Source organism: Helobdella robusta, assembly GCF_000326865.2.
Source record: "Helobdella robusta unplaced genomic scaffold HELROscaffold_6, whole genome shotgun sequence".
Classification (NCBI taxonomy): domain Eukaryota; kingdom Metazoa; phylum Annelida; class Clitellata; order Rhynchobdellida; family Glossiphoniidae; genus Helobdella; species Helobdella robusta.
Window position 1 is genome coordinate 295821 of NW_008705330.1, and position 16655 is coordinate 312475.

At 34.5% G+C, this 16655-nt stretch overlaps 2 protein-coding genes across 2 annotated transcripts; one reads left to right on the forward strand and one right to left on the reverse strand.

Moving 5' to 3' along the window:
- Positions 1–643: 643 nt before the first annotated feature.
- Positions 644–1073, reverse strand: HELRODRAFT_163961 (hypothetical protein; the record flags this gene model as incomplete). Its single annotated transcript, XM_009029043.1, has 2 exons — positions 644–810; positions 923–1073. 2 exons carry the CDS (start codon positions 1071–1073, stop codon positions 644–646), a joined length of 318 nt encoding a protein of 105 aa, XP_009027291.1.
- Positions 1074–11124: 10051 nt separating this feature from the next.
- On the forward strand, positions 11125–14454 carry HELRODRAFT_163963 (hypothetical protein; the record flags this gene model as incomplete). Its single annotated transcript, XM_009029044.1, has 4 exons — positions 11125–11232; positions 12601–12728; positions 12997–13535; positions 14408–14454. The coding sequence occupies 4 exons, from the start codon at positions 11125–11127 to the stop codon at positions 14452–14454; spliced, it is 822 nt and encodes a 273-aa protein (XP_009027292.1).
- Between the last annotated feature and the right edge of the window lie 2201 nt (positions 14455–16655).

Genomic DNA, 16655 nt, shown 5'->3' on the forward strand with positions numbered 1-16655 from the left:
TTCGTATGTGGCGTTGATAAGCCGTCTATGTATCACAGCCATATAGCAGAGTAGTCAGTACAACTGCTTTGTAAACTGCAATTTAGGTAGTCAAAAATACTTCATGCTCCCTCCAGAGACGTCTACGCAATCCCCCAAAGGCAGCACCAGCCTTTGCAAGCCTGGCTGTGATATCACTATCGATGGCAGTTGTATTTGAAATGTAGTTGCCAAGATAACAAAAGTTCATGTCGACTTCCTTTGTCCAGCAATGTACGTACATTCCAAGCAGCAAGGTTTAAAATATTTTTTTTAACAATTTTTGAATTTTTATCGCAGAAAAAGATGTCCAGACAACCGCGGCGGGCTGCCAAGATGCGGATGAGTTAGAAATGTTTAGGACAATCTTTTCTAGTCCCATCTTCGACTTTGAAGAAAGCAGTGCGTCCCTAAATAAGACTGTTTTGTCGTCTGGAGCAGGCACCGAACACCACTGTAGCTCTTAGTGAATGAGCGATGTACATCTCACTGACCGTCTACGCGCTGATTTGTGGCTAAACATCTCCAATGGCATCCTCCACCTGAGTCTGTCGCCACTCCTCAATCGCCGCAAGGTTTGATCTTCACAATAACAACTACCAATGCAACCTTCACAACGAATCGTTTAAAGTGGAATATGTTCGTGAGACATGCGACACTCTTCCACAAGGTCGACCTCATCAGGCACAACGGGTTGAAACGCGATGACCAGCAATGACGACGCATCAGTTTGGGCGGAACTGTAGTGCAGTATAACCGCCCCTATAGCACAACTGAGTGTTTCACCTTCTCCTAGATAGATTGCTTACGAAACCGACGGACATCCTCATCCTGGAACCAACAGAACACCAGTTTTTAGGCGCTGGTTATTTGCCTTTTGCCCTCTCCAGTTAGCATTACTTACCCCCTGCCAGGAGTAAGACTTGGTTGATTTGCAGCGTCAGATTGCAAGCCATATGGAAGCACATTTTAGATGCTGGGAATTCATCTCCAGCACCACCTCCGGCTAAAATCAACTCTTTTGAAGAGGCAGTCACACACATATACACAGACATTCGTACACAGACACATAAAAACACACAAAGACGCACACAGACACACATACTGACATACCAAATGTTTTTAATGTAACAAGGCGTATGAATTTGTGGCGAGCAATTTAGACACATGGTACCAAATCTTATTGTACTGTTATTGCTTTGTTATTGCACCCTCGTGTATATATAAATAAACAATAATAAATATAAACATAAATAAATAAAAATATACAAGTAATGTTGTTTTTAAAATTCATGCTGGTTTTAAAATCTGTTATAATAGATGAGTATTTGCAGGACAAATCTCCATATATTTTCATCAGTTTTGCAGTTGTTCATTTGAATGCATTCATTTCATGAAGCGACCACCTGAACAACTGAAACTTAAGTTATTTAAAAACACCCACTCAATAAATTTGTTTTTAAAAAGCATTTTCAAAAAACAAAAATAATTGTGGAAAATTACGTAAATAAAATAATTATGAAAAGAATGTAAATTATATATTTTAGAATTAGTAAAATCATTTCAAATATGTAGGCTGATATTGGGATAACAAGACTTAGGTAATTGCTTGGTACTTAATACATCGTTCCTTGCGTGTGGTTGTCATAAATTTGAATGATTGCCAATCCTTTAAAAATTACTCAATCATAAGTTTGTAACATTTCTTCAACGTTTAAATATTTGTATTGTCTCTTCAGATGGAATGATTGATGTTCACATGTGTCCATGATTGTTGTTTAAGTTTTAGTCTACCCCTTCAAAGGCAATGTTTCAAAATATCAATTATTAATTTCAAATATTTCAGTTCGTCAATTTATTAATAATATTAATATTGAAATGATAATAATTATTATTATTATTCTTATAATATTTACTATTATTATAAATTTGGCATACATTAAAAAATAGATAGAAATAAAAATGCACGTCCATTGTTTGCATTGGAGAATGAGCCAGCAACTGCTTACTTATTGAAATGAACGCATTGCGATGTTTAATGAGAGTGGCTAGGAAGAATCGGTAACGTAACCGCATAATATCAATATATTCAGCGTTACAACACCGTCAGAATATTACAAATTTTGTTCTGAAGTTGGTCGCTGAGAAGTCGTTTTGTTTGTTCTATCGATAGAATCAGTCTCAAGCAAATAAATGGAAAACCCCAAGTAATAAAGAAACATAACGGATGCAATATATTTTATTATCAGGAATTTAGCAAGAATAGAAATAATGAGAAGTTTTGTCTTTTTAATAACTTTTCTGAACAACCCACTGTCGAGCAGGACCGCCTCAATCAATTTGGTTGGCGATATATTAATTAGCGCATAGACAACTCCAGCAATCCAATGGTTCAATGAATCACACAGCACTTATTCAATTATCAGTTGTCATAAAGGTAGGAAGTACTTTGTTAATCTAGCCAAATACCGTTACAACGAGAAAATTTGTTTGCTGTGAAATATGCTGATTGACTGGCCACACCGTCGCTAGGCAACATCAAGTTGTGTGTGGGAGTGGTGGAATTGTTTGTGTGTTTTGTTGCTGTCTTTGATGTTGTTGTTGAGGTTGTTGTTTTTGTTGACGTTGATGTCGTGATGTGAATGTTGTTGTTCTTATTGTAGTTAACGTTTCTGAAAATGTTGATGTTTTGGTTATAGATATTTCAACCAGTTTTACTGCATTGAACACAGCTATCACTATTGAAAGATGTGTTTGTATTGTATAATGTATATGCATATGCAGAATACGTTTGAATTGTGAAATAATGTGACGTCACATGATGTGATGGGTTGTGATGGGGTGAATCGGGCCATGGAAGGCGAGTGTATGACGATTATGAAACTTGGCGATCCATCTTACCATGCAATAAAATAATAAAATAGGTTTACTGGGATATGCAGCTGGAAAGGATTTGTTTTTAAGATTATGTAAACTAGATTGTGTTGTAAACATTTGCAACGTTTTTTCATTGATCTGATCAGATCATGACAGACCTGAGTCATGAGACCAGACCTGAGTCACCATGAGACCGGACCTGAGTCACCATGAGACCAGACCTGAGTCACCATGAGACCGGACCTGAGTCACCATGAGACCGGACCTGAGTCACCATGAGACCAGACCTGAGTCACCGCCTTTTGCAGTTGGCGTTTATTTATCTAATTTATATACGATGCTATCATTTGAAACGATTGCTTATTAAATTAGTTTTACACGGTTTACAACACCTAGCGATGAAAGTTATGCCAGGTGCGTTGAACAAATATTGTTTGCCGAACGTGCAACACTTTTGAACCGGAGTGTATTATTAAACTAAGTGTTTGTTTTATTTAATTATAATGATAATAGAGTGCGAAACCATTGTGTTCGTGTTATTAATGGTAGAGTTTGATTGTTGCAGTTAAACAGCACTTAGTTACTAGCCACTTGAAATACAACAAAATTTCTTTCTAAATTACTTATCAAATAATTGTAGATTAGTGCAAATTTGAAAACTGTTTGTGAAGCTGCAGTAAATCAAACTTTATCTCGATTCATCATTAAAGTGAAGAATTGAAATGCAGTCCAATCAAATTTGTACTTATCGCAATTTTTAAAAAACTTGAAAAAATAACAAAAACACAATCAAGAAGAAAATGCAAAATAATTTATGTAAGGCCAACTAATTTCTTTTTAAACATGCTTTAAAATTTTATTGCAACAATTTTTCTGCGGAGGAATGGACCGTGATAACATTAAACTTGATGAGATCATTAGCGTGGTGGGTACGTTCGTTGCTACAGAAGCAGGTTAAGACACTTTCTCGGAGGCACTCGAGCGTGTCTCCATTCAAAAATGCAGCATCTTTGAATATCACATCTCCACACATCTCCAAACAGAGCGATCATGTGAATCGGCAAAGAAGAAACTCCAACAACTGTGTGAATATTTTTCAATTCCTAAGATTGAATGAAATGAATCTGACATCTATTTGCCCACTCCAAACATCATTCATATTATCATCATCGTCGTCGTCATCATCATCGTCATCATCATCATCAACAACAATGTCATCAATATATATATATATATATATATATATATATATATATATATATATATATATATATATATATATATATATATATACATTAACCGCATCATGCATACAAACTAGAACGGGAATATTTAAAAAGCGACTTACTTTAAATAAAAAGATTATTCCAACTACGTTGATAAAACTACAAAATCATTTAAATTTTTTTTTAAATATCGAAACGAAGTTAAAAAGTTTAAAGTTGCATTTAAAATCATTTTTATTTACAGGTGTTAAATAATGTTAATAAATTGATATAAGCAGACCACAATGCATAACAGTGCCAAAATTGGTTTATTAATTTATTTATTTGCATACATTATAAACTTTCAATTTTTAAACATTTTCCAATCCTTTAAGATAATTTTATATAATTATAACAACGTTTGTATGGTGCTATTGTGAGAGCACAAAAATAAAATGTTTATAATTTAGATTCGATTCAATCCTTTTCAATTCCATTCAACTCTATATTATATTTCATTCTACACTATTCCACTTAACTGAGCGATGCAGGTTGATGAACAACTGCGTGTTTTTAGGGCTTTTGTTCGTACGTGCTGGTCGGGGTCACTCAAGGAATTAGGAATTGCTGTTTTGGTTAATAATATCTGCTATTTGGTGTTGGAGCGGGTGTCAGCTGTGTCAGCTGCTAGTCTGATAAATTAGAATTGGTATACACGTCGATGTTGAATAGAATTCACACATTTTTAAAAATCCTGTAGAGCTGAAATATAAAAATTCCACAAATAATTATAAAAGATAGAATGGTGCTTTTGCAAAAATGGGAAAAATAATTAGCTTCCATTGGGCGCTAGTCCTTAGCTATCTATTGTGCGTCAATTCGTTCTGCTGATTTGATGAAAGTTGATTGAGGCATGTCTGCCAGAATGGATGGACATAATTTGCAATTATTATATTTTTCATCCTAATGCATCGCACATGTCGCGTGCTATGTAATTCACCAAATTCCCGTCACATTAACCAATCAAGCGTTACTTTACAGCGTTTTTTGACAGCAGTTCTTACCTGCACGCATATTTTGATGCAAATATTTAGACACATCCTGTTACACAAAAATATTTAAAACAAAACAACATTTATTTACAAATTTACATGTTAATAACATTGCAAAATTTTTATCATCGCATGAAGCACCACTTGACAACAATCTGCGCCTAGCAAGGCAACTGTACAATGGTGCTTATGCTTACATTCCACATTATAACCTTTCCAAACATCATAGAGACCTACACACGCTGCGTTATAAAAAAAAATCTCTTCTCACCAATTCATAATGCAATACAATTCTCAGACACATCATAATGGCTTATTTTTTGAATATAAGCCATAAATATCACAATACATTGACGCATCACAATACATACATAACAATACATCATCACATCACGATGTATCACAAAATATCACATCACAACTCATCCCATCAAATCACAATACATCACTACACAACAATAAACTACTCTACATCAAATAACTTCTCCGCTCGGACAAAGGATTACGAAAGGATAATTAAGATTAAAATTTGTTTCGTAAAATTTTAAGGCCAATTATTATTTTTAGTGCTCTTTAAAACTGTCATGTATGGCATCAGCAAGATATTTTTTTGTGAAAAGACGATCTACTAACTTCTTGATTGGCAGCAGGATGGTTTGATTTTATGCAGATGATAGTGATGGTGGTGAATGCTGGTGAAGAAAAGAGAAGGAATGCCTCCCCACCCTAGACCTCACCTCAAACCTTCTGTGGAGACCACTGAAACATCAGCCTGCATCTGGATGACAACCTTTTTGAAACGGCATGCAGTTGTCGTTGGGTTTAATAATTGAGCATCGAGTATTGAGTGTTGACAATCATAACGAAATTGCACAATATTACAAAATATTTCTTTTAATGGGTCGATTGAATGCAGTTGAGCAAACATTCAAGTGAAAGCTCAATTAATTGTTCAAAGAGATGAAGTATTATTAGGCATGCTGCTTGTGGATGTTTGCAATGTGTGCATCCTACCTCAAGACATCACAGCACGATATAAAGAGAATGGCATAAGAGCCCGTCACGTCTTACAAACATCTTCAAGAGCGAACAACTGCCCTATGGAGTGGACGGGCATGCCTGCAATGATGTTAGACTTCCAATCATCGTGCCGGGCTGTGTTGGTACGAATGAAAGAGTCCGTGCAAGCAGCACAAAGACGATAAGTTGAAAGAAATCATCAAAGAAATCTGCTATCCTAGTGTTTGATTGCTTGGTGTCACTCTCCTTCTTTGCACAATGTGTGTTGCATGTGCTTGCTTCTCAGGTTTTAGCAAATAACATAATCTCGTGACGAAATAACATTCAAGACATTGTGGTACCGTGCACGCATCCGATCATTCATTTACTTCCCTATTTACATTGTTTTTTATTCGTGTATACAATATGAAAGCATAACACGTTAATTACAACAGAACTGTCAACAACTCTCTTCTCATTACACACAAACAAATCAACACATGTACCAGCCAACAGTACAAACAACACAACACCGCTACTACTATCTTCATAGCACAACAACATACAGTGCACAACGACATACAGTGTACAAATCTACAATGTACATTGCATAACACCTAACATTGTACAACTTTTTATTGATAATTATTTTTTACCTTACCGATCATTTTTCAACTTTTTTACATTTTTTCGAGCCTCTCACAAGATGAGAACATTTGACTAACTTTAAATATTTGACTTCTATTAATGACATTGTACTTATGTCCTATCTTTGATTTTTTTTTCTTTCTTTCTCCAGTTTTTCTTCTTTGAATGAAGTTGATCATGTATTGTATTTTCAATGCAATCTTACTTCGAAATCATTTTAAAATTATTCGTGCAAAGTACTGTTCGACCAATCGTTCTGCTGGACAACGTATTGACCATCAATACAATTTTTATTTGCGCTACCGCCCATCCAGAATGATCTATTCCGAAAATAATAAAATAAAAACTTGATGAAATCAACTTATAAAAATTCGCTGACCAATACACTTAAAGAATTTCTCTACAAGCCGTCGTTCTCGTCAATCATACAATCATCTTCTAACTAATTTGTTTCTTTCGTTCGTTCATTCCATCAGTCATTTGTTGGTTTGTGTGTTTGCTTCTTTGTAGGTTTTTTGGTCAGTTGTTTGTCAACAGTTGATTGACATGACAACCGTTTATTTATTTATTCATTCATTTATTCATTCATTTATTCATTTGATGTTTGTTTGTTTGTTTATTTGTTTGTTTGTTTATTTTTTATTTGTTGGTTTTTATGATTTTTAAAAATAATAACAATAACGATGATGACGAATGTAATGATGGACGCGGTTTTAACGTTCAGCCACTCCATTAAAAACATCTGCATCGGAAGCTTGCAACGGTTGATGACGTCAAACAATTCAAATGTAACAGCAAGTCATTGCGTTGCTACGCAAACAATTTCCACGTTGGTGGTAGGACCAAATGGGCGGCAACTGATGTGATGAACCATTTGAGATGGATAAATGTGGAGGATGTTTTGTCCTGCTATCGTGCTTACCAGGAGAAACCGGTTGAAGTGAGGGCCCGACGACTGCCAGCCATCCGCTTCGTTTCCATTGTTCGTTGATGTCAGGTATTCAGACGTGTTTGCCAAGGGTCATTTATGATCCGAGTGTGTACGAGTGGAGAATAAACGTTCTACGACATCAACAACAACACAGCAGCAACAACGTCAACAACACAGCAACAACAACACAGCAACAACAACAACAGTCGATAGAAGTGATTTGCTGGCACTGTCAACTGCCTGCCTCAGTTGAAAGATGTGTGAAAGTTTGTGAGACATTGTTTTTGAATTTTAATAAGCGCTCCCAAGAAGTTTTTGTTTATACAAATCTAAATGTTTAAAATAATAATAATAATAATAATAATAATAATATAATAATAATAATAGAAAAAAGAAGAAGAAGAAGAGAGAGAGAGAGAGAGAGAGAGAGAGAGAGAGAGAGAGAGACGTTTAATTACACAACGCTGTGTTGACCAAATGTGTCTTTGGTTGGTAGTCGTTTTGTTCTTTGTTGTACTGCGTTATTATGATTGATCGTTTAGTGCAAAATTGTGAATTTTATAATAAAAATTTTGCTTGTGGTCAGTTCTATAATGGGCATGCATTCAATTTTGTTCTGCTGTACTGTGTAGCATTGTGTTGTGTTGTGTGCTGGTTTGTCGTAATGTGTGATGTTGTTGTGTTGTGTGATGTTGTTGTAGTGTGTTGGGTTGTAAGATGTTGTTGTGTTGTGTTATTTAGTGATATTTGTCTCATCGCAAGCTCTTTGAACACATTGAGTAGAAAAGTGTATGCAAGATTACGTAGTGCTTCCTTGTGGACCAATCAAACACGAAATAAATGCTCACGTGATGTTTACAACTTTTTAATTTTAAATGTTAATGGATCCAATGAAATTTTAAAATCAGCCAATGGTTGTTTATGCTACGTTCTGACATTTGTTCTCGACAAACGTCATCAACGAAGCAAACTGCAGATTCATTAAAATAGTTTCGTTGTTATCATTATCTGTTGCTTGGTTTATTTTAATAGGAAGACACTTTTATTTGCAGAGCACCTCCTGCTTACAAAACTTTCTAAATTTGGAGAATGACATTTTTATTTTACCGACGAACATGTAATCAAAATGCTGCTAAAAATATACATGCCTCAATTCAACACATCACAATTTTTATGAAAAACTCCGTACACTCGTTGAGATGATTGTCTGAAATCAACTGCAAGCATGTTTGTTGGCATGTTTGTTGGCACGTTTCTACCTACTGCTCGCTGATAAATTTCATTTAAAGTGAAATTTATGAACTCACGACGGTTGAAAGCTCCTGATATTCATAAAACAAAGTCTGAACTTTTTGCTTCATTTTGCCGGATTCATCGGAAATTTTTCCATTCCTCCGTTTTTAAAAGCTTATTAAATTTTGTTTGTAATGATATTTGTGTGTTGTTATTATTATTATTCTAGTTGTTATTAATATTATTTAGTGTTGTTGTGGTTGTTGAGAGTGCGTGTGTAGTCATCTTCAAATGCTGTTGCAGGCTTTCGTTGATTTTAATTAACAAAAATTTTAAGTCTGCCTCTCCGTCTGACTAGCACCATCCACCATTTCTCCCCCATAACTTGCTACGCCCTGCTACGTCACCCCCCTCAAGAGTGTTTTATCAACTTTCAATCTCAAGTTTTACATTATTAGAAAAATGTAAACTAAAACATTGGAGCTAATTTTATTAAGTACTATCATATGCTAAAAAATATTAATATAATATAAATTAATATAGAACACACTCGTCAATATCTACAATGTGAATAAACTTCCATTGTTTATTAAATTTCTGTTGGGCGTTACTTTTTTAAGCAATTGAACGTCAATATGTAGATTTGAAAAGAAGAAGCGGATGGCTTCATCATCAGTGTTCCAACTTTCAAATTAATCCAGTCTATTTGAAGAAAAAGATATTTCTTGGATCTGAGATGAGACCATTGAAAATAATTGAAAACTTTTCACTTGAATGGTTTTCAATTATTTCCAGTATTAAAAAATGAAATGTGTTCAGTAAGATATTTGCAGGAAGAAAATTTCTAAATAAATAAAACACTAATGACAATATGTGAGCATGTGTTGGACTGATAACGCAATGATTTGTTTGACTCGTGTGGGCACTATTTTTGCTACTTAGGGTTGTTGCGTTTGTTTATTCATTAATTCATTCTCCTCTATTCTTGTTGTTTCGTTCAATTCATCCACTCAACCATCCATCGATTCATCTCTTCTTCCATGCAGCCAACCGTCATTCTTTCCATCCGTCCATCTGTCCATCCATCGTTTATTCGCATAGCTGGTTAGTGTTGGTTTGGTAATTTATTCATTTTCTCTCTCTCTCTCTTTCTCTCTCTCTCTCTTTCTCTCATTCATGGATCTATTCTTCATTCATTTCGCTATTAATTCATTTATTTTTTCAGCTTTTTATTAATTCGTCAATCTCTGATTAATTAATATACCACTACTTATTTTTACGTCTGTTTGATTGCTTCATCAGTTTCTCGTGCTCTCTAACTTCATGAATTCATAATTCAATTGGAGCTCTTGTGATCATCGTGATCCATGTAGGTTATAGCACGGTTAAAATGACAAGTATAAAGAGAGAATCAGAATGAATGAGCAAGAAATAAAGAATGAAAGTTTTTTGAATGGAGTTGATGATGATGATGATGATGTTTCATTTGAATATGTGACAACCGATAAACGCTGCTGCACGGTTGATGGCTCGATGGAACCTTCTTATTTTTTAAAGGAATTAAAACGGGGTTTGTTAATTATTGGAATTAATTGATTAATTTGTTTTAATTTAAAAATCAGTTAAATGAAATTATTTAAGAATGAATCCGATGTAATACATCATAAATACTCAGGAAATATATATTTCAATTATAGTCAACCTGCCCTAACACACTGGCATCCAACAATTATCGCTCTCCCATTAAAATATTTTTCCTGATTTACGTATTTGCGCTTTTGGTTTTGCAAAGAAAGTTGACGTTCCATGCTTCACAGTATTTTTGTATCTTTGATTGTGTTGTTTGTTTGCTTTCTAAAATAACTATAAAACTTCCTGCCATATATTATAACTCAATTAAATCATTATTTATGAATGTTTGCAAAGTTTAAAAATAAATCGTGGAGCAACTGTCTGTAAAATAATACAAATTTAATTTCATAAAACTATTTCAACTTGAGGCCATGGAAGTTATTTTGAATGATTGAGCGTGGTCTTGAACGAACTGAACGAGAGTTATGCAACGCAACGTGCGGACGAACCACGAATGACCGCGTAATAAGCAGTGCGACTCTAAAAATAAGTTGGAGGATGGGTTGTTCGGTTGTCATCAGCGTCAGGAATGTTCTGTCTCCAATCCATGTTCTGCGGAGTGAGTGACGAAGAGAGGAACGTTACAGATGTGAAATTCATCGCTGTCATGCTGCTACAAGTGGGTGGATCGGGGAAGGTGATTGGCAGCTAACTAAACAATGCTGACAACTGGAGATAGTTAAACAAAGAACGTTGCAATCTTAAAATAAATGCCATCAATAATGAATTGATAGAGGAATTAATTGATAGTTTCCAATGTGATTGGAACGATTAATTGCCAGATCGGATGACATCTTGCTTCACTCTTCACTCCATCTCATAAAACGGCAGCGCTCACCTATTGAATAATTGAATAATTAATAAATAGCATGAACAACTGATTTGTTTTAATTATTTTGATTTTTTGCCAATTTATGACATATAGATTCATAAAATATATTTAATAAAAATAATATACATTTGGTCTTTCTACAAGCCAATAATAAAAACTGTAAACGACTGAATGGCAGAGAAATGCTGACGAAACATGGTTGAATGTTCGTCCGACGCTAGATGGCATCGCGTTGCGTCACAAATAATTATATAACCATTATTATTCATCTAGTTGTCGCTTGTTTAGTTCGCCACATTCACTGTCAGATATTTACATGAGGCTGAGCAATCTGACAACTGTCGGCCGTTACACTGTTCACATGTTAATACTCTACATATAAGAAGAAAAACATAAACAAACCAAAAAATAAGCAAACATGTTTTTATTATTACCATTTGAAATCTTTTCAAAGGCCTTCTGTTGAAATACAAATCACAACAACACAAACACATATACACGTTTGTTTGTGTGTATGTGTGTGTGTATGTGCGTGTGTGGTAAGCAATCAATGTGTGTGCAAATGATTGTATCTGACACTTTTATACCAGTATAGTATTTCAGTGAAAACGTTTATTGAGGTATTCATCAACTAACATGTTAGCCAAGATCTGATTGGTTATGTGAGTAACCAATCATCTTGCGGCATTTTAGTGACCTAAATTTAAATGACCCAACTAAAGTTATTCAACTTTTAAATGCTTAAATGCGAGGTTTGTGTATCCTTCAGACCTGACCTGCACATGTAATTGTTATGAGAATTTATTTACCATCATCAATCGATCCTTTAAATCCTTTTTGAAGTACTTTGTTATTATCGACTTAATATTTTAGCACGAGTTAATAATAATCGGTGAGAATTTTTTGAAAATTTTGTGGGCCGTCTTTTGTTGTAATAATTTAAAAACAAATACAAAATTTTCAACGTAATTATGAGGCAGTGAGCAAGATAGCAAGACTGGAGTGTGCCACGTCCATTCATAAAACTGCTTTTAGGATAATATTACAAAATATTTCTACCGATTATGGTTAGGTAACATTAACAACAACAAAACTCATCAGTCATTACAACGACATTAACATTAGCAACAACAACAACAACATCCACAACAACATCCACCAACACAACCGCAGCAGCAAAAACAACAACAACATCCACCACCACACAACAGCAGCAACAACAACAACAACAACAACAACAACAACACGGTAAACATAACATATAACAATAGCAAGGTAGTTTGGAATGATCAAGTGCCGATGTAAGAAGATTAGGGAGGAATATCAAAGGCAGCTTAAATGAAATTAGGATCAGTTAATGTGAAACAAGTGCTTTCGAAAGCAACCCAAACATTAGCAACAACACCCACAACAACACAAACAACGATACACACAACAAACCCACAACAACACAAACACAAACGTCAACACAACACCAACAACAGTAACATAGATAGCAACAACAAGGAATAATAACAACAACATAAACAACAACTAGTCATATAGATTACTCCGCTGAAACTCACACAGACGTGAATGTCTTTCATTCGGGACGATGGATCAAAATGAGACGATAGATGGAGGAGTGGATGGATATCATTGCACTCCTCAGGACTATCAAAAATTCAAATGCAACTTGCACATCTTAGCAGACAACAACTTCCTCAATAACATCAATTTTGATTACATTAACAATGGCGGCCCGAACATCAACAACAACCTCCTCAACAACAACTTCATCAGCAACAACTTCATCAACAACTTCGTCAGCAACAACAACTACGACACTACAAATAAAAACTTCAAAGACAGTTACTATAACAACAATATTATTAGTAATATTAACATTAAAAACAACAACAACCACATCAACAAAAACAACCTTAGCAACAAAAACAACAACAGCACTAACAAAAACAACAACACTAACAACAACAACATTGACAACAACAACAACTACGTCAACAACAACAGCAGCAACAGCAACAGCAGCAACGACAACAACAACGTAAACAACAACCTCATCACAGCCGACTACGAAACACTCGATCAAACTTTCCCAAAAGCAGGTAATGGCTGGTTGTTAACATTCATTTACAATTTCTAAAAACAACAAAAAAACAGGCAAACAACATAGACATACATACATACATACATACATACATACATACATACATACATACATACATACATACATACATACATACATACATACATACATACATACATACATACATACATACATACATACATACATACATACATACATACATACATACATACATACATACATACATACATATATACATACATACATACATACGTACATACGTACGTACTACGTACACACACACACACATACATACAAACAAACAAACAAATAAAACTGTTGTTTAATAAAACCAATGTTAATATCTTATTGCCCATTCGAGACGTATTTTTACGAGGCTTTTAAGGTTAGGTTTGTTTTTGAAACACCCACCCATGTCTTCGTGTAGCAATTTTCAATAAAATGTTGTTTCACCTACCTATCATCATCACCACCATTGTCATCACTATTATCATCACCATCACCATCATACACCAGTGCCATCATCATCATCATCAGTTGTGATGATGGTGATGGTGATTGTGGTAGTTTACGGTTGGTGGAATATCGTTGTTGTGTTTTGTTGTTGTTGTTTGTGTGGGGTTCCGTGTGTGTTGCTGTTTGTGTGTTGTTACTGTTTGTGTGTTGTTGTGTGTTGTTATATTATGCCTGTTGTGTTGTTGTAATATTGTGCGTTCTTTTGGTGATGTGCGATGTTGTGCTGTTGTGTTGTTGTTGTTGTGTGATGATATTAAATATTTGATGTTTTGTAATGTAATAACGTCTGTACGTTAGTGATGTTTGGTTGTTGGCGTATTGGAAAATATTTCACGATTCGTTTTCATCTCACAGTCTTTCTGACTGGATTGTGTTTTCAAACTCGGAAGCGATTAATATGATCATGTGATTCTTACAGCATTCAATCAACTTCCAGAGCAATTCAAGTTTAACATTAAAAGACAATAATAAATAATTGTAACGTCCCAATGGAAGAAAGTTTAAATGTTAAGCTCAAGTGTAAGAAGTAAATTAATGTATTTGTCGTTATTCAGACGCATTGAACGCTTCAATGATTAGCCGCTTTGAAAGTTATGTGATGTGATTCTATGTGATGTGATGAAATGTGATGTGATGGAATGTAATGTGATTCTATGTGATGTGATGGAATGTGATTTGATATGATATAATGAGATGTGATAAGATACGACAGGTTGTGATGTAATTTAATGAAATGTAACTAAATGTGATATCCACAATTTGATGTAATGTAATGGAACGTAATGTAATGAAATTTAATGCTATATGAAATGAAGAGCTAGAATGTGTGATGTCATCTGATGTGATGTGATGCGGCGTAGTGTGATGTGAGGCCAGTTGTGATGCGATGTTCCAATTGTTTTATTGCCCCATTGGGAACAGTTTGATGATTAAGAATGAATGTGCAAGACAAGACAATAAGCTTCAATGTCAAGGTCACCAACAATGAATGCGAAACATTAATTACAATAACGTTATCTCCTGTCATGTGCTGGCTGGTCCTCCCTTATGAACCTCTCCATGTTGTTGTTGTAGTGGAATGTCACGTACATGTTGTGGGGCTCAGTTCTACAATGTTCATCACACCAACACCGTATATACCTACAATGCCTGTAGTTTTGTTTCAGTCACTGCTTCAATATTCGTTTTGCTTGACTTCTTAATTAATTTTCTCTACTTTTTTAATAAATTTGCAATAAGCATTTCATTTTTTCACATTAAAATGGGACACTGTTGTGATGGATGATGCTCTTCATCGCATTGTCGTGAACAAGCAACGCCCACAAATCTCCGTTGTACAAAAGGCTATTCGGTTAATTTGTTATCATCATCATCACCGCCACCACCACCATCACCACCACCATCATCATCCCCACCATCATCATCATCATCACCATCATTTTTTTTGTGAGGCATTTTACATACAGGATATTTATATAATCATAAATTAGTTAATGCACTTCTATTTTTCTAATGTGTTTTTTTTAATTTTTGAAAATTTTGGAACTCACTCCAACCACCAACGCACATCTACACATGCACACACATAAACTGTTACACCCACCTTCCAGCCATAATTATATATATGTGTGTGTGTGTGGGTATGTATGTGCGTGAGTGTGTGCGTATATATATTTATTTCAATTACATCATTACCAACTCGACGCTGTATTACTGACTTCAATAACAATGAAGAACAAAGGAATGACAACAGCAAAGATGAAGAATACGACACCAACTAATAAACTTTGCTACGGAACTTTGCTTTGTATTAAAGAAACTATATAAATAAAACCTGGACTGAAGATGATTTGTGAAAAATCGAAATAAGGCCTATCTGCTTGATGAATTCGGATAATAACAGTTTGATTAAATTTTCATGATGAACTTGGATAATTCTATTTTCTATAAATTGAAAAATTTTCAGAAAATTCTAGTAAAGGAAATTGAAAAGACAAACTTTAAATTGATTAAGGCCAACAATTCGGTAGAATTCATACAACACTGTATAAAATATGGTATCCTTCCAACATTTATGTGTGTGTGTTTGTATGTGTAAATGTATGTGTGTATTTGTGTGTGTAAGTGTATGCGTGTGCATTTGTATGTGTAAGTGTTTGTTTGTGTAAGTGTATGTATGTATTTGTGTGTGCATATGCGTACGTATGATTTATATTAATAGTATTATTTTTTTATAAATAACGATGCCATTAAATTTGCTTATACCCACAAAAAAGTACATATGAGTTTGTGTGTGTATGTGTGTGTGTATGTGTGTGTGAGTATGTGTGTGTGTAAGATGTGTTAGCGTAGGAGTGTAAGATGTGTTGGCGTAGGAAGAAACAAATGATTGAAAGAACGTCGAGGCACATGTTGCATCTTCTTTACGACTGGCAATGAACATTAATTGTTTAAATGTTCATTTCTTTACAAATGGGTGTATGCAAATGTAATGTATGTAAATGTAATGTATGTAAATGTAATTCATGTAAATGTAATTTAATGTAAATGTAATTTATGTAAATGTAATTCATGTAAATGTATGTTAATGTTATGCATGAAC